Source organism: Telopea speciosissima, chromosome 1, assembly GCF_018873765.1.
Source record: "Telopea speciosissima isolate NSW1024214 ecotype Mountain lineage chromosome 1, Tspe_v1, whole genome shotgun sequence".
In the NCBI taxonomy this organism is placed as follows: Eukaryota; Viridiplantae; Streptophyta; class Magnoliopsida; order Proteales; family Proteaceae; genus Telopea; species Telopea speciosissima.
The window spans coordinates 82,217,283-82,238,660 of NC_057916.1; the positions used below are offsets into that span (position 1 = coordinate 82,217,283).

At 39.4% G+C, this 21,378-nt stretch overlaps 2 protein-coding genes across 2 annotated transcripts; both read right to left on the minus strand.

Moving 5' to 3' along the window:
* Nucleotides 1-275: 275 nt before the first annotated feature.
* Nucleotides 276-5,503, minus strand: LOC122643460 (probable NADH dehydrogenase [ubiquinone] 1 alpha subcomplex subunit 5, mitochondrial). The gene is made up of 2 exons (XM_043837082.1): nt 5,155-5,503; nt 276-789 (listed from the first exon to the last, which is right to left on the minus strand). Exons 1-2 carry the CDS (start codon nt 5,465-5,467, stop codon nt 593-595), a joined length of 510 nt encoding a protein of 169 aa, XP_043693017.1. The 5' UTR covers nt 5,468-5,503; the 3' UTR covers nt 276-592.
* A 9,517-nt stretch (nt 5,504-15,020) lies between these two features.
* On the minus strand, nt 15,021-16,927 carry LOC122643454 (WRKY transcription factor 22-like). Its single transcript, XM_043837074.1, has 3 exons — nt 16,252-16,927; nt 15,990-16,103; nt 15,021-15,853 (listed from the first exon to the last, which is right to left on the minus strand). Exons 1-3 carry the CDS (start codon nt 16,716-16,718, stop codon nt 15,310-15,312), a joined length of 1,125 nt encoding a protein of 374 aa, XP_043693009.1. The 5' UTR covers nt 16,719-16,927; the 3' UTR covers nt 15,021-15,309.
* Nucleotides 16,928-21,378: the final 4,451 nt, after the last annotated feature.

The window sequence follows — 21,378 nt, forward strand, 5'->3', positions numbered from 1 at the left end:
AATTTATTTTAGAAAGCCCCGTGTTCTGTTTGCCCACCAAATATGATGAAATGAGTACATACCAACAAAGCCACAACACATAAAAGATCATCCAGTTGTCCAACTTCAATAAGGTAATTCATCCTAAAAGAATGGCCTTACGTCTCTTAGAGATGTAATCAACTTAGAATGTAGTTATTACAATGCTTCAGGCCATAGTGTAATATGTATTTTTCCACATAACCTCCAACTCCCAACAGGCAACTTTAAATGCTTCTTCCTGCATTACTAACACCTTAAGGAGTAAAGAACATATAAATGTATTTTAATCCGGTACCAGATTCAAAAGATGTTATTTATCACATACATTTTCTTAATGAGGAGCCAGGAAAAAAAAATAACATGTTCCTTCCTCAAAACTAGTTCGCCCAAAAGGTTATTCCTCATATGGTTCTATCTTTTGCCACATAAACAACACTTTTCTTCTGCAACTTACTAGAAAAATCTAGTGAGTTCAAAAGCAATAACAAAAGAACAAGAACATTGCACAGCTTCAAATTTGTAAATGTGTATTTCACGCAGGAAAAAAACCCAAGGATGCACTTGGTGTAGGTCACTCCTTTGGCTGTGACTCCTTAGCGATGGTTGCCTGTTCATCTTTTGTTGGGACAGAACTGACAGTCTCCAACGTCTTGTAGAACTCCTCTGGAAGAGGACCTGGTCGGTGCAGAGGGACATGCTTAGGAACTGGAGCATCGTTCTCAATAACCTCACATTCATAACCTTCAGGCACACCCCAAGCGTCCCACTCTGCAACCAGTAATTTTACATGCACACAATTAGGAACGATTCACTTCTTTACTTGCATATGAGGTAACAAATAGATGATGTGATTAAGTCATTCAGAGTACAGTAGTTGGAAGAAGGAATTCTCACCAAATGGCATAATATGATAAACGTAAGAAGAAACTTATACTATTTCAATTTACTAGAGTCATTTATAATTACCAGTGCCAACCCCCCCCCCCCACCCCCCCCACAACACCACACACAAAAAAAAAGAAAGAAAAATATATAAATAAAAGGGAAGGAACACAACCATTCTGCAAGCAAAAGTGAAAGAGATCAAGGATGGCTACTTTAGGCAGCATGCTATAGCACCAGAAAATGATCAAGTACACATCAAGACAAACCTGCTGTGGAGAAATCCTTTGGATATTTATATTACATAACCCCATCAACATCACAAGAAGTCATACGCTGAACCATAAAACTTTGTACCAACCCATAACTCAAGACAGAATAACTCTTATAGTCCTTAGAAAAGTTGCACTACATTTGACCAAAACCCATGATAAAAGTGGTCACTGAAATTGACAATGACAACTTCAGTTTGCTGATTAAACGCCATCCAATTGTTACTTCACTGAACATTCTCATTGAATTGTAAAACTCCACCTTACCAATTCATATTTATTGCACACAAGTCACCCAAGCCTGACACAACGACATAGGGTAAGCCATGAGAATCCTGTTCTGCATTCCACTCAATCACAATGAATCATGTTATTTTTTGGTGCTTCAACCCATGCTATTTTGATCTTTTCCTTGTCCTTACTCTTCTTTGCTGCAGCTGGATCTTTGTTGCACATGATTTAACCATCTGACTGAACTTTTCCTCATCTTGAAACGTATTGGTGCTACCCTCCAGTTCCCATAAAGCAATCATTTCTATTCTAATTTTCTAGTGTTGGTACTCATCCATCTAAAATCCTCATTCAGCTAAATCCATGTTATGTGTTTGGGGGAACAGCTTCATCAATCAGATTTGCACACTGAGGGATTGGGATCTACCTAATCTTATGCTTGCCAATATTTCGTTTCATAAGCATGGCTGGTTGTATGACAATTTTTAAATTTTTCATTTTGAAATTTAATGTCCCGCACCAATCACATAGGACCTCAGAAACCACCTCCACTCCATCCACCTGGCTCTAATTTTATAACAATATCCTCTTCAATCTCTCCTCTCATGGACAGACTGTACCATTCAAAAGAGTAGCTGCTCCAGGTATCGCTAGAAAAGAAAAGATTAGGGTAGAGAGTTCTATTGTTGGTTACAATACATGCTAATATGATAATGGGCATGATATAACAGTAATTTGTTTATATACAGGTAGATAATCAAAAGTTATTCTTTAATGCTATCATGTGATTAATTATTTACACCTCAAACATTTAGATTCTGATTATTCCTTGAGTTATTCCGAAGGAACAAAGCTAGGAACCTGATGTAGATTCTGGCCAGAAGAAGACACAGAAGAAGAACCAAGGTTGTTCGAGTCAGCCTCATGTCGACCAGCTTGGACCAGTTAGAACCAGCCAAGAAGACCTGCTCAAGCCAGCCAGCTGACCTTCTAGATGAGGCCTTTGTTGGCCACAATTTTGATAGGAGATCATCTCCAACTGCCTAGCTGCTAATTTATTTTCTATTTTAGTGTCCTTCCTTTTTTGTTTTAGGAGGCTGAACAATAAAGCCTAGTAGTTTCTAATTTTAGTTACCTTCTATTTAGGATTTAGTAGTTTCTAATTACCTACTATTTCAGTTAGTTTCTATTTTTGAAAGTTTCTATGTTTATTGTAAGCTTGCCTAAGCTATTACTAGGCCCTTATTGAAAGGAAGGAACAGTTTTGGAGAATAGAATTTGTGGCCAAGCTTGCCATCGATTATAGAAGAAATTCCATATTTCAATAGCTGGGATGGCTGTGGATGAGAGACCCAGGCTGAGAGAGCCATTCCCCTAACCCCTTCTCTATCTTTTCCTCCATTGTAATCGATCCCTTTTGTGTTGCTGCTTTTCTACTGCTCAATACTAGTGCTGTGAAGATCCACTGAAGGCTGCTACCAATCTCCAAACACAACCAAAGTTGCAGCTGCTGTTTCGCCCATTCGATTGAGGCTGCTACTGCTCCTGAGATTCAGTCTTGCAGCTGCAACTTGCGAAGATCATAACTCCGCAACCACTGTTCAGAATTGTCTGAGTTTGATCCCTGTCAAGGAGGCTTACACTCGATCCCAACCTAAGACCCTGCTGCTGGTTGGTTTGGTCTGTAGGCCTTAACCTTCTATTTTGGTGCAACTGCTGTATCTCTCATTCTCTCAACCTCACCATCAGAACTGAATGAAACTTTCAGCATAGTTTCTCCTCTCCACAAACAGAACTCGACCTGAGTTTGGTTCTTTTCTATTGACTGGTTTGGTTTCTACAGGTTTATCCATACTTTCTAATTTTGTGACTGGTTGATAACTTGTAATCTGGTCACCCTATTCGGTCCTACTCTATTCTATTCTATTCTATGAGGAGAGGAGGTGTGAACATAAGAGGCTTGAACCCAAGACCTCCTGGTAGGATGGGATTTAACACTCCATAGATTACCAAGTGCGCTAGGCACTTGTTCACAAAGCTGAAATATTATCTCTTCACATAGCAGAAATACCCTGTCACTATGGTTTAAAGCCCATAGCAATTATCACAGTAAATCTTAAGCAAAAAAATAAATATGATTGCCTTCGATATGGACCCAGGAACTCCACATGTCTCGGTGCTGAGGATAAGGACCTAAGGTGTCACGATTGGACATAAAAGAATGTATATACCAAAAAGAGTATAGTCAGATGAAAACAATACAATCATATGATTTCACCATCTAATCTATTCATTTTATTCACTGAGCTTATAGAATCTCAATTTTTTTTCCATTTTTACTATTGAAATAACCAAAGGGGGAAAATACAAGGTAACGAGAATGTGCCACCTGTTGAAGCATATATTTATTCTATAGTTAATCTCTTACATACAACTCTTCCAACAAAGCGTTCCAATCTCTAATTTTGAGGTACATGAAAAGTTTAAAGGGCCCAAACCCAAGAAACTGCAAATAGAAATGAATCAGTTTAATTAGACTAATTAGTATAATAACCTCATCAGTGGAAGTAGCAAGACACAGCTTTCCAAAGAGTATGAGGGACAAGTTGAAGATCAAGTCTGAGAAGATTCCCCAACTCTACAAGATCTCTTGGCTCAAGAAAGGGAATGAGGTAAGGCTTCACTTTCGTTCTCCTATTTCTTTTACTTGATAACAAACAATCATACCATTAAGCGAATATCTCACATTTTTAGCCCTAGATTAGCTCCATGCAATGGTCACACAATGGAAACTTACTTGTGGCTGATCAAGCATTTCATTGCTGGAAAATAAAGCATGCAAACAGGCATGTCACACTGATCAATTTTATTCAACTGAATAGAGCAATAAACCGAGCCAGTTAGTTTGAGCCACACAGGCTAAATAATTTGTCAACCTTTTTTTTTTTTTTTTTGTGGTAAATAATAACTTTTCAACAGAAATTACAAGATTGTACAAAGCCTTATCCTTAAAAAAAAAAGTAAACATAAGGAGATCGATATATATTTTATGTTGGACATTCTGTGTGAGACTTTACCAATTTTGCAATTTTTCTTGACTTTCTCAGTTTTAGATATGATGAGCATCCATTAGCCTCAACATGAATCGAACCACATTTGCAAATTTATGGAACAATTAGTCACCAACAAATTCCCCAGAACATTAACATAAATAAGAAAAAAAGTCTCCGAAGTAATGAATAATGAAAGCATGATCCTCATTCCACCAGACAATGCCCAACAAACAAAATTTATGTACCCACGGAGAACCAAATGAGAAACAGGAGCAAAAAATTCTGTCTTTAATAACAGATAGTTCTGTAAAGGATATGGAGCCAATAGACCAAAATGAACCACAGAATCCCTTTCAAATACCAACCATGTAACTTATCTCTCCATGAAATTCAAAATTGCCACGGTAGAGAACTAATTTCTCCATCAAAATGTAGTGAAATTCAATCCTTCAATTCCAACTCCCAATTATATGACCTAAAATTACGTTGGGGAAATTTATCAAGTAATAAGCGAGCACTACGAGGCCCAGATTATTGTTTAAGAACAGGACCTCGAGAGCGAAACCATCTAGGGCATCACACAATCCAAATTACGTATCTGTTCTTGACGTTGTTAGTGTAATTGTTCGCGATGTATCTATCCGATATATCCTCAATCAATTAATTCGAGAGTAGAGCAAGGGAATAATACGAACCCATCATCTTGGCCATGAGTTTAAGCTCGTCCTGGGCCTCCTCGATGAGCTCCTCGACCTGACCACAGCCGATGCGCTTCTCGATCTGCTCCCAATCCTCTTCTTCCTGGCATACCTTGAGCCGATGCCTTGTGAAGCTCTCCACAGCCTTCCTGTAACCTTCGTCCTCGGGTACGGTTTGGATCTCTTTCAAGGTCTTCGAGTAGAGTGAGATCAACACTTCCCTTGCGTTCGGCACCACATCCAGGCCTACGATCCCAGTCGTCTCCTTCACCTTCGCCAACAATGGCCCAGCGAACCTCCGAAGGAACATCTCTTCCCTTCTCTCCCTACAGAGAACACACAACACCTCTCCTCTTCTCTGTTAATGATACTCGATAGACTGCTGGAGTGGTTTTCTATTCACTCTCCGATGGAAGCTCCGCTAGGGTACCGTGTACACCGCAACACCTCCTCTCCATTTCTGATTCCTATCGAACGGACATTTGGAATATCTGCAGTGCATTGAGAACGAGCTTTTTGATGGGGCCCGAGATAAATACCTGTAAGGCTGTAAGAAGTGAGAAAGCGGAAAGCCAATTTGATTCAACGTTGCCGATGATCCAACGGCTAGGGGTGTTAACCGATCAGCCTGCTCGGTTTTGGATAGGGGTGTCAATTGGTCGGTTTGGTTTGATTTTAATTGGTTTGAACCGATTTTGGATTGACAATAGACTAACTCAAAACCAAACAGTTAAGCCAAATATCGGTTTTAGACCTTTGGTCAGATTCGGTTTGATCTTTTATTAGGTTGGCTTATCAGGTTGTTATCGGTTTGGTTTCGGTTGTGCATGGGGGAAATGATTCTTATTCAAGAGTGTACCCTTTGCTACCTCTCCCCTCTCTGGTTCTCTCTTCTCCCTTCCCTTTAAATGACTTCTTTATTCCCTGAAATGATTCTTGTCTAAGGGTATTCATTGGGTGTTTTCTATCGATGTAAGTTACGCTTCCGAACATACTCTTCGAAATAGATATTTTATGGGAAAAGAATGTTACGTGGTCACATAACCCCTACAACCAAACACAGAGCATGCTAAATTATCAACATACCCCCTGTGAAATCAAAAATTCCCTCCATGTTGATGTCCTTACATGCACTCACATTGGCCCCTATACTGGTGCAACCGTTACATGACCAAGCAACGACCTCTTGCCCTATATTTATATATTATTTTTCTAGTTTTTTAAATCGGGTTTGGTTTCTTAGAAGCCAAAAATGACACCGACCTAATAGAGTTTGGTTTGATTTGTTCAGGGCTAATCGGTTCAGACTGAAAATCTGACACCCTATATTTAGGTAATTGGGCCTCATCGGTTAGGGCATTGACCCGATTTATTTGGTTGATCGGTTACCGAGCCATATTCGGGCTCATGTTAGACTTTAAATGGACTAATTGGCTAATCTAAACGAGCCTTAAACAGCCCATGAACAGACTATGATCGGTCTAAATGGGCTTAAAGAAATTAACCACGCTATAAACGATCGGTCGAGTTTTCAACAATCATAAATGGGCTATAATCGGGTTAAATGGGCTTAAGAGACTAATTGGGCCAAATATGATCGATCTTAATTGAACTACAACCAAACACTATTACCGACCCATTTCATGATCGGATTAGGCCCGTCACCATACTGTTTACTAACCGATCAGTCCAATGTTAGGCTTTAATCCGTGCAAGCTCACATTTGACCAATAATTATCACCTCCAATTCCTCTAATAGTGGGGGAGTGGACCCCACCTTGGGTAGTGTTTTTGGGCAGGGGATAGGGTGGTCATTTCTGCCCCCATTGAGGAATTGGAGGAATTAGAGGGGGCAGCGAACCAGCTCACCAACTGCGATCTTAATCTTTTGGACTAAAGTAATCCCAACCCAACTTGGTTTGATTGGTTCGATCTATATTCCTTTTATTTTGTATTATTCCACCATTTTTTTTTTGTGGTAAATTGTTATTGTTACAAAGTATTATTTTGCTACTTGGACAAATGATGTATTCATTCCACCGTTGGATAGAGATCGAGGACATTGTTTAGATTAGCCACATGTTAAATTTCAGGTCTAATTTAATCAAATACTCCTTTTTGTAATGGCACACATCCTGTGTATATCCATGCATATGTACACATTACTATACATTCTCCCAACTCTTAGTGAGAATAAACTATTTAAATTGAAAAAAAAAAAAACTATAAAAATGAATGGCACAGATTCATCTTGTGATTTTTGGAAACTACAGCAAAAAAAAATGAAGTTTCAAAAGCTAATAACCTGATGCATTTTATTTTAGGGTTAATTTGTTTATTATTAATTTTTTTAGTGGCTGGAGAAGATACACTTATCTTTCTTCTTCCTTTGTTAAATAAAAAATGTTTACCAAAAAAAAAAAAAGTTAAATAAAAAATGTAACAATAGAAATAAAGAAGGTAAGTTGCAAAAATATGCTTCTTTGACATTGAAATGGAATCAATTGGTTTGATTCTTATTACCAAAAAAAAAAAAATATTGGTTTGATTCCCATTCTTGATTCTCAATCTCCTTCAATTGTACAAGGTGGTTTTTGGAAAAGAATATATGAAAGTTCTTGCTAGATTGTTAATAGAGAGTATTACAAATAGGGAATAACAATGATTTACCAACAATGGTATGGATGGTACTTGGGGGAATTCATGTGATATATTATGAGAGAGTACGTGTTCTCTAAGCAAGCGGCATAAGGAATGCACAAACGAAAAACGACAAAGCTGTCTTGCACATAGGAGGCAGAGAGGTCATTTTTGTGAGGAGACAAATATTGAGAGAGAGCGAGGGAGAGAGAAGGCTTAGAGAACTTTTTTTCTAATATTATATACAGAAATCTTTACTTATACATTGATAATTGCTTCTACCAAACTTATATATAATATCAAACCACTCTCACACCCCGCCCCTCCAAAAAAAAAAACACAACATGACATGTATAGAATTTGTTTTCTATAAAAAATTATCAATATATTTATTGTTATATTAATGGATGAGATATGATATAGATAAAAGATTAACTTTCTTGCACGACTCATGAAGATAAGGCTGTCTAATATCTACAATGCTCCGAAAAAGAAGTGAAAATTTCAAACCTAAAAAAAAAATTCCGTGTAATTATTATCCTAAATTTAATTTTACTTACCATCCAAAATCCCTTAAAGTTAAAAAGTAAAATAAAAATCACATTTAAAAAGTATCATTACTAAAGTGTAGTAAGAAATTTAAATATTTTACACAATCATGTTGGATAATGATTGCGAAAACTTCCTTTTAGGGTTGAAAAACTTCACTACTCTTCCCTTTAATTCCCTTTAATTCTCCTACATCATGATTTATCCCTTTGGTAAGTATCACCTTAAAAATATATACCTTTTTTGCTGTCAAGTTTCAACTTAAATACATCTTTGAGAATTGGTTAAAAAGTGAATTTTGGAATTAGGGAAGAATTATATATGAAGGAACGTGGCCCTGGATAGAGTTTACGCGAAAACATCAACAGGGCAGGCATTTCCACCTTATATGGGGATGGGTGATCATTTCACCTCCTTCAATGTCTGAGCGCAACGGCTACACTCCCTCCACATAAACCATTTCCCTTTCAAATTTTAGTTCAACAATATTTGACTTATCAAAGGGGTGAACTACCAACCCCCAATTTTGTTAAATCAGCTCCCAAGGCCAACCTAATGCTTCATGCTTTAAAATGTGCAAATCTATGCATTCAAAGATTGTATTTTGACTAGGGTTTTAGAAATCGGTGAATCAGTCCCGATTAATCCTGATTCTGACCGAGTTAAGCTGAATTTGATTAATTCCCTGACGATTCCAAGAAGTTCAAATTGGATTCAATGAAGACCAACTTGTAATGCAATTAAGGAGATTGAGTTAAGAAAGCTCAATTGCTTACATAGAAAGTTTTAATAGAGTTTCTAATGATCATGACTCACGGTGTAGAGGTAATCAATAAATTAAGAACTCTCAAGACATGCTGCTATTTTTATTAATCCATGCAACTTTTGAGGGTATTCATGCGTCACAAGTATTTCATAGGCGAAAAGGAGGGAAACGTTTACAATTCCACAGTCATCCATTTAGAGGATCCCCACTTTGTAGTGGACTTTCATGGAATCAAAAGTTCTTCAAAAAGAAAGCAATGAAATAAAGAGATACCATTTCGTGCAATTTGGAGTCCTTTTGACCATGGGGTACTCCTAGGATTCGGTTCTTCTCCTGCGAGCCCAATGCCAATGGAGTGTTCAGTGAGGCATTCAACGACTGGGCAGCTTGGCATGCACCAGGAAATGTGTCTGGCTCACTGGGCACCCGCTAGGGGCTGGGCTCGTAGGAGAGGAGCCCGATCCTACTCCTAGCATTGCTCTATAGTCAACAATAAATACAAATATAGAAGGAAGAAGGTTTCCTAAAAAGCAGCGTGGCTCTACGTCAACACGGAGGATAATGAGAACGTGCGCTGAACCATTAACATGGGGTAGGAATGAATTTCTACCTTTCATTGGGGGCACGACGGTCATTTTATACCCCACTATGTCTGGACATAAGGGCCACGTTATCTTTCAGGGTTTTTTCCCAATACAATCTTATGGGAAAAAAAAGCCCATGATGCCAATGTACAGATTCCTACACATGCCCTTCACTTTCCACCCATGTACCCTATACTCTCTTTCTTCATTAAATGCCGACATCGATCTCTCACCCTCTCATTAACAAGATACAATTATCACAAACTTTCAATAAACTAGCAGCATACAACAATCAAGAGAGGGGATGACACATACTGAGCACTCTATGAGCGTGCGCCATGTGTCAGCCTTTTCCCAATTATATATAGGGTTTCTTGATAGGGGAAGTCAAACTTCTAAGTTTGGAAAAGTTAAGAAATAGCCTGAACTCCTTACCAGACAAGGGTGACAAAGTAAAGCTACACTATAATAAATTACTAATGGAATAAAAAGGCCGAATATTGAAGATATGTGGCTAAGAAGAAGCCTTAGAGCTTCTCTTGTTGACGTATCAACAAAGTTTCCTCATTTCTGTTTTCCTTGTCTTCCTACATTATTCTTTGGAACCTCTCGGACTCATGGGTCTGAGTTTATTTTGTGTCTTCTTAAAGTTGTTTTGTTAGTGCAAGCACGGAATAAGAAATAGGATCCATCGATCCGGATTGGAATAGTCAAGAGTCAAGACTGATCATGATTTTTATCCTTTTGGGTGGAACCAATCCTTCTTCTCTCTCGATATCGTGTACGTTCCACGTGTAAAGATCATGGGATCTTGGACTATACAAGTGGAGTAGTTTTTTTTTTTTTGTTTTTTTTTAGAATAAAAAAATAACGTTGTTTGATCGCATGACTCCTACGCCTAGATACAGGAGTATACGAAATTACCGTACAACCCTAGTGAAATAAAAAATTCCATCTAAACAGATACCCTTGTACACATTCTCATTGGCCCACGCACTGATGTAGGGTTTACACAACTAAAAAATATTGAGGATCCCCCACAACGTAAGTGTAGGGTTGGGGGAATTTCCCATGTCACTCCAATGGCAACATAGAGAATAATATTAAATTTGGACCAATTCAGCTCAAATGGTTTCTTGGCTTGCTTCTATACAGACAACGATGTGGCCTTGGCCCCTTTTTGCTATAGTGTATGATATTAAACAACTGTTTAAGACCTTTCAGTTGGTGGTGGTTAATAAGGTTCGTTAGAGACCATGTGTAAATGTCTCATGTTTTGACTACTTCAGTTAGGTGTTTAAGGCTCTCTGATACTATAGTTGAGAGCCATGCTAGTTAATTTTTCCCCATAAAATAAACATAGAGAATAATATCATCCATATAAGACCTACATGGTTGGGATGGAAGAGAAAATAATAAAAAAAATCATATAATTAAGAAGGCAATAATATACCAACGCCGTGTAAAACTAGTCTCCCTCAACGGCGGCAATATTACACCAACATCGTAGGAAACTTTTTTCGTATATTTTAATCTCAAACTTTATACTTATCCCTCTCAACCTACTCCAATGAAGGTGGGAATCGATCCTAAGACCTCTCTAAAAGACTATCTCTCTTAAAGACTGAACCAATCAGCACCAATTGATTTCTTTCTTAATGAATCTTTTTACCCCCACAAAAAAATTCCTTTGAGGAGTGCTCTTTCATTTGTTCTCTGTAGTTCTTAAACTCAATAAAACTACTTTTAACAAATAAGGGTGAAAATAGGATCTCCTCACAGAGAATTTCTCTAGAAGGGTAGATAGTATCCTTTAGAGAGAACCATTAAATTATTTTAACTTGATGGACCCAGTAAAGAAGCATTGCGTGGGGTATTGGAATTGGATTCAAGAACCCAAAATTCCAACCTTCTTTTTCCTTCTTCCAATTGCCATGTAGTTTGCTAATGTCCTACTTTATTGACATTTTGATTTTTTTTTTTGGTTATTTTTTTAATCAACTTGACTCTTTCCCTTCTTCCATATCATATCATAAAATGAGCAATCATGGACCACAATGATGTGGTATGATGTCTTACTCTTACCCTTTCCTTAACGGTCTAAATTGGATTGTCTTAAAGATTCTTTCACTTTTAAATAAAAGAAAGAATTCTCTGAGCAAACGGTATAAAAGCACGCACCAATGAAGTGTGGCAAAATGGATTCATATGTGGGAAGATATTGGTGTCATTTCATGAGAGAGGGAGAGAGAGAGAGAGAGAGAGGATGCTAATGTATTCTCACCATGGCGACTCAAGGTTATCCATGATTCTAGTATGGGGTATCACACCAATAAGCACGCATGAGACAATTTCGTATAAGGGATTGCATTTGGTGCGATAAGAGAGAATGTCAGCGTGAAATCCATTGATCAGAATGTGGGGAGTGAGGGAAACATCCCGACAGTGATGTCATGGGATTATTTTCTCATTAATGAATTACTTAAGCCCTTTGAAGGAGAACCCTTTATTAAGAAAAAAAAAAAAAAATCTTAAGCTATTTTCATCACATCTTAGTAAGCCCTAGTATTCTTGGGCAAGTTGCATTTTCTGTTATAATTTCATTGTGAAGGAATGAATAGTGGACAAATTGTAGATACACTTGGAAAACATAGATATGCTTCATTAACCATCATTTAATTTGTACATGAAACTAAAAGGATCTACAAGATGAGGTGGGTAGGTAGGACCAATGTCTAGAAGGGAAATAAAAGTCAACAGGGAATTGAGACTTGAGCGCGGATCATGTCCTTGTGCAAGTATTGTCCAAGATCCTTCAGGGCCACTCACATGGAATCCAATGTGAAACCCACACGAGGAATGTATTAAATTGGATTCTTTCCATACCCTTTACGGGTATTTAGAAAGGCCCCCAAACTCTATCACCATTATAACACGATAACATTGACATAGGCATTCTTTTTTACTAAATATTAAACAAGGAGAGGGTTTCTCATGACATCAATGTAGATGGAATCTCTCACGCCATACTAATCATAACATGAGAAACGACTATTTTAACAAAAAAATCCACATGATGAGAGAAAAAGAGAGAGAGTATCAATATGGATCCCACGTGGTAAGGATGTGAAACATTACAAGAAAAAATTCACACCATACACCCATTGATGTGGGGATCTTTTTACCTAATAAACATGTCCTTCTAAGCTTTTAGCTATCAGCAAACCCACCTTAAATCATTCCCTCATCTAGGGAAAAAGGTAAGGAGTGATCATCATATAAATTTAGGACAGATCTCTAAAATCTCCACCCACTTTATTTGATTTGATTATTGTATTTGTATGAGATAAACAGAAACCCTAAAGCCCTAATGCCTCTAACCTAGATAAGTCAACAGCTTAGCTTACAGTACATTTACAACCACAAAAAAAAGAGAGGCTTAGAGTCTTAAACTATTGTTACCACAAAAAAAGAAAAAAGTCGTAAACTACTATAAATTAACACCGACCATGTTATTTTTATATTCAATTAGATTAATAAAGTGATTCAAATAAAATATAGGGAGATGGTTCTTTGAACAAGCATAATAGGATAGTGCACCAATAAGGTGTGACAAAGTGGTATCGTAAATAAAAGAACAACAACATCATTTTATGTAAAGAAAAGAGAGAGAGAGAGAGAGAGAGAGGATCTTACATACCCCGACAAAATAATAGATATCGGTATCAGTGTTCATATCGATCAATATTGATAGCGAGATTAATACAATAAGAAGTATCGGAAAAGAATCACTTTTTGTTTTAAACTTATCGTATTGGCAATGGATCTCGGCAATATCAATACGTATCAGTATGGTATATATCTATATTTATATGGTTGATGTTCTCTGTGGGGGAGCATGGCCCTTATGTGTATGTGGGGGCCAATAAGAACACCCGTATCAACATCATGGGGAGTAAGATTTATAACTTTCATGGGGGCAGGTAGTCATTTCATCTCCTTCTATGTCAGGCATGGACAATACGCTTCCTCAAAGAGAACTTTTCTCCATATATATATGGAAAAAGAAGGTTGCTTGATCGTGCTCTCTACGCCTATACACATTAATGATGACAAAATGATCACCCCACCCCCATATTGGATGCCTGAGCCTATCCTCCCATTGGTCCCATAGGGGCCTCGCGACCAAGTAACTTTCTATCTCTCTCATATATATATATATATATATATATATATATATATATATATATATATATATATATATATATATATATATATATATAGGACGGAAGTTCTCTGTGCAGCAACGTAGGTTGTGTCCAGACACATGGGCTGTCCATTCAGGAGGGCAGGATGGTCATTTCGCCCATCCTCATGTGTGGATGCAGCCTGCGCTGCTACACAGAGAACATTTGACCATGTATGTTAGGGCTGCAACAGGGTCGGGTTGGGCCGGGCTTTATAAAACCCTAGCCCAACCCTAAGTCCCCTTAGCTGGGCCCAAGCCCGACCCGAACCTAACTTAGGGCTAGAAAAATCCAACCCTGACCTGCCCTCAAGGTCGGGCTGGGCTGACCCTGATTGGCCCTAATCATGGGGAAGGGGAAAGAAATGCATGGGCTGGAATAGGTAGGGAGAACATTATCAAATTTACATAAAATAACACTATAATAAAAAATATTATATCACTTATTGTTGTCATATATAATATATTATATAAAAAAATATAGGTGACATTTAAAGTTTATAATGAATATATTATATCAATATATATTTTATAGTATAACTTAAATCAGGGTCGGGACGAGTCAAGCCAAGCTTATCTTGAAGCCTCAACCCTAACCCGACCCAATCTTGACTCAGGGTCAAAAATTTCCAATCCTAACCTGCCCTCAGGGCCAAATATCTCAACCCAGACCCTAACCTGCCCTCAGGGCCAAATATCTCAACCCAGACCCTATTCGGGCTCAGGGCGGGTTTGGGCCGAGAGGGCCAAACTTGCACCCCTTATTGTATGTAATAGCATATACTTAACAGCTCAGATTCGTATAAGAAAAAACAGGTCAGACAATCTTTTCCCTAAAATATATTTGACTTTTCCTCCAATTCATCCACATTATAACAGCGTAGATCTTGGGTATGTAAGTGCGTGCGTGTTAGGATTGTGAAGAAACGTGAGAAAGTGGCTGAGACTTCGAGGCAGGGAACCCAAACTGTGAAGTACATATATAAAATTTCCAACTTGAAAGCAAAAATATTTTATTTTAATCAACAATTTATAGGGTAAGACAAACAAAAAGGGCAAAAAAATTAGCAAAGAAAAATGATCTATGGAAGTATCTTCGTTGACCTTGGTGTGATTTTACATTTTACAGTGAATCTAAACTGCTACTTCATCTTAACGAGCTTTGGATCACTCTTCTATGCTCTTTGTTCTTGCCTCTTGGCTCTTGGTAATGGTGGGTGTTTTATAAAACATGTTTGGGAATCTGGGCAGGGAAGGACGAGAATAGAGATTCTCTCCCTGCGTTCTCTCTCGATTTGATGGACAAAAAGAACAAATAAGGAAAGTTTTTTCAGTATCCAATGTCGGTGCGCGACTATTCCGGCGTTTCAGCTGCCACCAGCGGCGGTGGCGGCGTTATGAGCGAGCCAAGAAGGTGGAAAAGTTGAAGGAAGGTGATCAGAAAAGCAATCATCCAAGGTGTCGCCACTGGTTGTTCCTCCGGAGAGTTCATCAAGACCTGCAAAGAAGTCGTCTCCCATAACCATATCGGGAATAAAGAGATCGCTGTCTTCTTCGTTGTCCTCAATCATTTCTTCCTCTTCGTCTTCCCTGCTCTCTTGCTTGGACTGTTGCAGAAGCTCGTCTTCCATGGTTACAGTTGAAGGGGTTGTCGGAGAGAGGCCAGTGGTCGTCGATGCAGGGGAAGAACACGAAGGTTTGTTGGTAGGTGTTCCGGGTTCGTCACCAGTGGATCGCTGAGGTGTTGGGAACTTATGGCGAGTACTGCCGGCGAGCGAGTTCCGGTGGGTAGGGACTGGGTGGTTGTGCTCGTTCGTGTAGGTGATGATCATTATTCCTGGATCTGAGCGGCTCCGTTCGACTTGTTTCCTCGCTAAACACCCTTTTGAGCTGCTACATCTATAGTAACCCCTATAGTTGAAACAAGAATCAAAACAGAAAAGATTGATTTAATAAGAGAAGATACTAATAATATACAGAGCAAGTTCAAGAGATTGAACATCGAAGATAAAAGAAAAAGATAACCAGAAGAGATCTATTCCTCTACCTAGGATAAGGTGACCCTTTGATGGGTTTCTGGCCATATTTACGCCATGCCCACACATCCGGAGATACACCCTCTGCCGGTACCTGACGCACCACCTTCTTCTGCTGATTCTTCCTGTAAAAAACAGAAAGAAAAACAAAAAGGGGAAACGCAAATTTTAGGAAATGGGCATCTGGTAAGATTTAAGAATCTTTCTTTTGTTCTTTTTATTTCGGAAAGATCTAATAAGGAATAACAAACATCGAAACAGAGAACAACGAACCTTCTTTTCGATCGAGGGGTCTGAGAATGACTAGTGGTTGTAGTCGCAGCGGCAGCAGCGGTAGGTACTGTTAGACACTGCGGAGACTGCTTTTGTTGCTGCAGTGGTTTCTGTTGTTGTTGTTGTTGTTGTTGTTGTTGTTGTTGTTGCTGCTGCTGATGGCGGTCTTTGAATCCTCCATGGGCGAAAAGGGAAGTAGAGATGCTACCTGGGGAGAGAGGTTCAAATTTGGGGAAGAAAGGCTTGTAGAGTGCCTCTAATTCCTCAAGAGATGTTCGGGTTTCAAGATTGGGGAAACAGAGGAGATTATGGTCATGTTGGTATAGACCCAGAGGAGGAGGAGGAGGAGGTGGAGGCAAGCAAGAAGAAGAGTAAGAGGGCTCTTCCATGCAGATTGTGGCACTGGTGGTGGCGGTGGTGGTGTAGCATCCTCTCACCACCGCCTGTAGATCCCAATCGTCTCCCATGTCGAGAAATTTAAGGAGGTCTTCTCTGCCTTGAAACTTGCACTGCTAATCTCAGTCCCAGCGTACAGCGATGATTGCTACTCCCAAAAGCTCTGTGCTTGTCCCTACTCTTGCCGTCGCTGCTGCTCCCGCTACTCCCGTTTGGACATGGAAGAGAGAAAGAGAGAGATAGAACTAGACAAAGGACCGCGCTGACTTTTCAGGGCAAGAGAGCTATAGAACGATGAGATGAAAAGCAAGCTCTGGTTTTATTATTTATAAATGGTTGAGAGAGAGAGAGAGAGAGAGAGAGAGAGAGAGAGAGAGAGAGAGAGAGAGAATTGTTTCCACTCTCTCGAAACCGCTTTTGCTTTTCCATTGACTTTACAAATGTCAACGTGGGGACAAATGGTTTTCCTTCGTTACATTCGTAGTAAAGTCCACGCGCTCTAATCACCTCTATTGGCGGGCCGAGTCCATTGACTTTACAAATGTCAACGTGGGGACAAATGGTTTTCCTTCGTTACATTCGTAGTAAAGTCCACGCGCTCTAATCACCTCTATTGGCGGGCCGAGTCAATAATGCCCCACTCGTCCGTAGGGTCCACTGAGTTCTGAGCCGAGACGAGTCGACCGACTCGAAACTCATAAATTATTAATAATAAGAAGTATCGTTATCCGACGTGCGCGTGTGAACTGGGTTTCAAGTGGGAAACGGAAAGGGGTTCCTTTGTCCTATAAGGCTACGGCTATGGGATGAGTAGTTGTATGGTGTTTGTACGTGTAGGGTGTAGGGAGTAGGGACCACCATCCACACCCTCCAACTTGCATTTTTTATGTCTGGCAAAGCCATCCAGGATCCAACCGGTGGGGAACTGGTAAAGGTGTGATGAGAAACGGACGGCTGGCATACTTACTTCACCGCCTCCGCAGAATACGCGTTGTGATGCCTATGAAGTCATGGTAATTCTCCTCAGTGAAACTCGTGCGTACGATTAAGCGCGAGACAGGTGTCAGACTCACACAGAAACCGAAACTTTTATTGTTTTGGGGTGGGCCCCGTGGGGAATGAGATCTGCCCCTCCGGAAGCGGGAGACAGCTTTGCATACTGCAGTTTTGGTGGGCCCCATCGCTGCTCTTCCCGCATCCCAATAAATCAGAATTGCAAGCCGTCAGATCGGAATCCTTATCATCTACAATATCGACGGTCACGTGAGCTATCCTTCCTTACAGGAGATAGACGGAGGTGGGTGTGGGACCCACGTGTTGGTAATTTGCTGTACCAGTGCAATTTAAAATAAGCGCGAGAGTACCGTGCTGTCGAGCTGTCAAAAATGGAATTCGTATCGAGATGGATCAAATCCAACGGCTGAGAATTGGATAGATCGCAATCACGTGATATTTTAAAATAACAAATCCCTGTCCGACACGAAGATGGTTTTCTCATGTAGCAAAATTCAAAAAAGAATATCCTGACACGTGATTGAACCCGTCATAAAATAGATAAAACCCTACTATGCCTTTTTTAGCCTTTGCGTACGTATAATAATACCACAACGTATAATTACACAACCGTACAGATCTTAACACGTGGCGTACGTATAATGGAGTCAACCAATTGGATGATCAAGATTTTATGGTCCGTAGAATGAGAATCAGGAAAGATCCTTGGAAGGGCTTTCTCTTTCTAGTTAGGGCTGGTCCATCTAACAGCTCGAAAGGCGCGCTGCTCCCCTGTTCCTACACAGTGACGTGCATCTCATGATGCTGCTGGGGATTGGGAGTTGGGACCCGCCGTTGGATGGGCCCCACCTTAGAAATTCCCGCGTCAAGAAGGTTAGATGATCTTGACCGTCTGTTCCTGATAGGCATGTTTGGTTGCAAGATATGGAGGCTTAAGGAAGAACCTCATCCAAACAACCTCATTTTGCTCTTATCCTCTCTCTCTCTTTGATTAGATATAAACATTGGATCGGAAACAAGGTTATAAGTATCGGTAAGTATAGGTATCAATATCGGTATTGGTTTTGACCGATATTGATACTAATACGATACAAATTGGGTCATATCGGGTTGATATGTGGTATAAATTCAAAAAATATACCAAATTTTGGCCGATCTATATATATCGATATGATGATATATCGGCCAATAGGATACTGATACTAAAAACTATGATTGACAAGATAGAGAAACATGAACATGGGAAGTGTAGATGATTGAAAGCAGAAAGGTGACAGAAGCCATTAACCCATGTGGTAGTGGTAAGTGTCATAATGGAAGCAACGACTAACTCGCTTGTTGATTGTGCTTCTTCCTCTTCCTTGATAGAGAGAGGGATACAACAAACATCAGGACTTGCCATACTTGAAAAGTTTTGAAAGGGCAGGTGTGGGGCACGGTTCAAGGTATCAATATCGTATCATATCGTATTGTATCGTATCGATTGAATATATTGGTATCATTGATCCTAGTATTGATATTATAGCGTATTAGTATAGAAAAGAGTAAAATAATAAAAAAACCAAGATGGCAAAACAATATGCAGCTATTGCAGCCTGATATGAAGGATCCGTATCAATATCGGTTGATATGGGTATTGATACCCATGGTTTGAGGTATTGGTTTGGGAATTGGGATTGGCTGTATCGACCAATCTGGATCAGTGCATAGTATGCAGATAAAATGCTCTGACAAATCCCGACTCGACTGATATCCAATACTCAATGCCTAAAAAACTAGGAAAGATCCTCTCCAACTCCAACTTTAACTTCAATCATCCATCCAACAACGGGGAAAACTAGGACAGACATGTCTAAGTGTTGGGATTTGGGATACGTGTCTAAATCCTTCCTCATGGATTTGAAAAAAATAAAAAATGAGAGAGAAGAAAAGAAAAGATTGTGATCCATCACCAACTCAATCCACATTCCACACACTTACTATTTTTTTTTTTTTTCTTTTCCTCTTATTCATCTACCAGACTACCAGTTCCATTTTCATCATATATCTTCTAAGAGAGAGAGAGAAAGAGAGAGATGGCCCCACCACTTGTGTTAGAACTCACTGGTTCGAACCGCCTTCTCTTCACTTTATTTGGAACTTCAAGAACTATGAGTACTATCTTACCCGCCACTTCATGCGTTTTCTTTTTTTTGGTACCACACTTCCTCCTGTGTTTTCGACCTTCAATTGTGCTGTCACCATCATTAGATTTGGTTACGGTGGCATTTCAACCCAACTCTATATGAGAAATAAATAAGGGAAAACAGTAGCACAATACCAGTCCGTGATTATTATTGATCCACGTGGAATGTTCATGTGACTCATCTGAACCGTTGGTTTGATATATCATCATCTTAATTGGTCAAATGTCAAATTTTATAGTCTAACATGGCTCTCACCTTGTGTTAGATTTGTAGGATTCCTTTCAACTTGATAAGAATGAATTGATGACCCCAACTAAGGATCAAATTGGACTGCCACCTGTACTTCCATTCGACAATTTTGGTTGGACGAAATGTTCCTGCTATAAGACTAAGCAGCCAAGGGAATGGGATCTTAAAGGAACTAGGAGAGTATTTAAGAACCCAAAGAGGAGGTGAATTATTCCATTTCCTTGGCTACCTTCCTGCTACAAGTGTAGCAACAAAATTTTCTCACCTGTTGTAACAGGCCTTGGAGAAATATGTGCTACCATCCGTTTTTGCTAACTATGCTCACACCTCTTCAGGTGTCAAAAAATTCGTAGCTTTATTTTTTTTAGTATAATACAGTTTTTTTAATGAGAATAATGTATATTTGTGTAGTCAAAAAAATGTGCAAGATAATGAGAGTGGACAAAATACTTAAAAAAATAAACCCCATATTGATATCTTGAGAGGCAAAAGTGTCAGATATGACCCAATCAGCCGATCCATATCGATATCAACGGTGAAAGATACCATGTACCAAAATCCTATCTAGAATAATGCCAAAGGCATTTTAGACTTTGTCCAATAGGGAGATTGGGAATAAGACAGCCCAATGGCTTGATTGTTTACACCCATAGTCAAAGAAGAAAAAAAAAAATTTCCAAACCCCAAGGGGTTAGCACAATTGGCTTGGAGGGGACATGAGACTCCACCTCAGGAAGCGAGGTCTCTTGATCAAACCTTCGCCGCTGCATAATTTCTTAGGGCCACCCACCTGAGGCTCACTAGGGTTCAGAAGCTCCCGGTTCGTGCGTGGTGCGGGGGTCATGTACGAGCCCAGGGGGGATTTAGTCGGCCTAAAGTCGGATACCCCTCCTGTCTCCCAAAAAAACATATATATATTGAGCACGAAGGTGATCACAGGTTCGAGTCTGGAAACAATCGGAGGTAAGAACTACATACATTATCACCCTCCTATAAACCCTGCAATGGTGAGAGCCTCATGCCCCGAGGTATGCCCTTTTTTAATGAGTCACGGCGCTAATTTTCAGACAGATTTTTTTTGTTTGTTTACTTATGATTCAATGGGTCTCACTCAAGAAGCCAAACTACTGATGTCCACATCCGACGGTTGACATATAAAGATATATGCTTATGACGTAGATATCAATTGAACACCCAACTCCCCTGCCCTTGGGTGTGTATGATGCCAATAAAAAGGGGTAACATATTGATCCCTCCCTTTTTCTTAACAAGCAGAGATTAC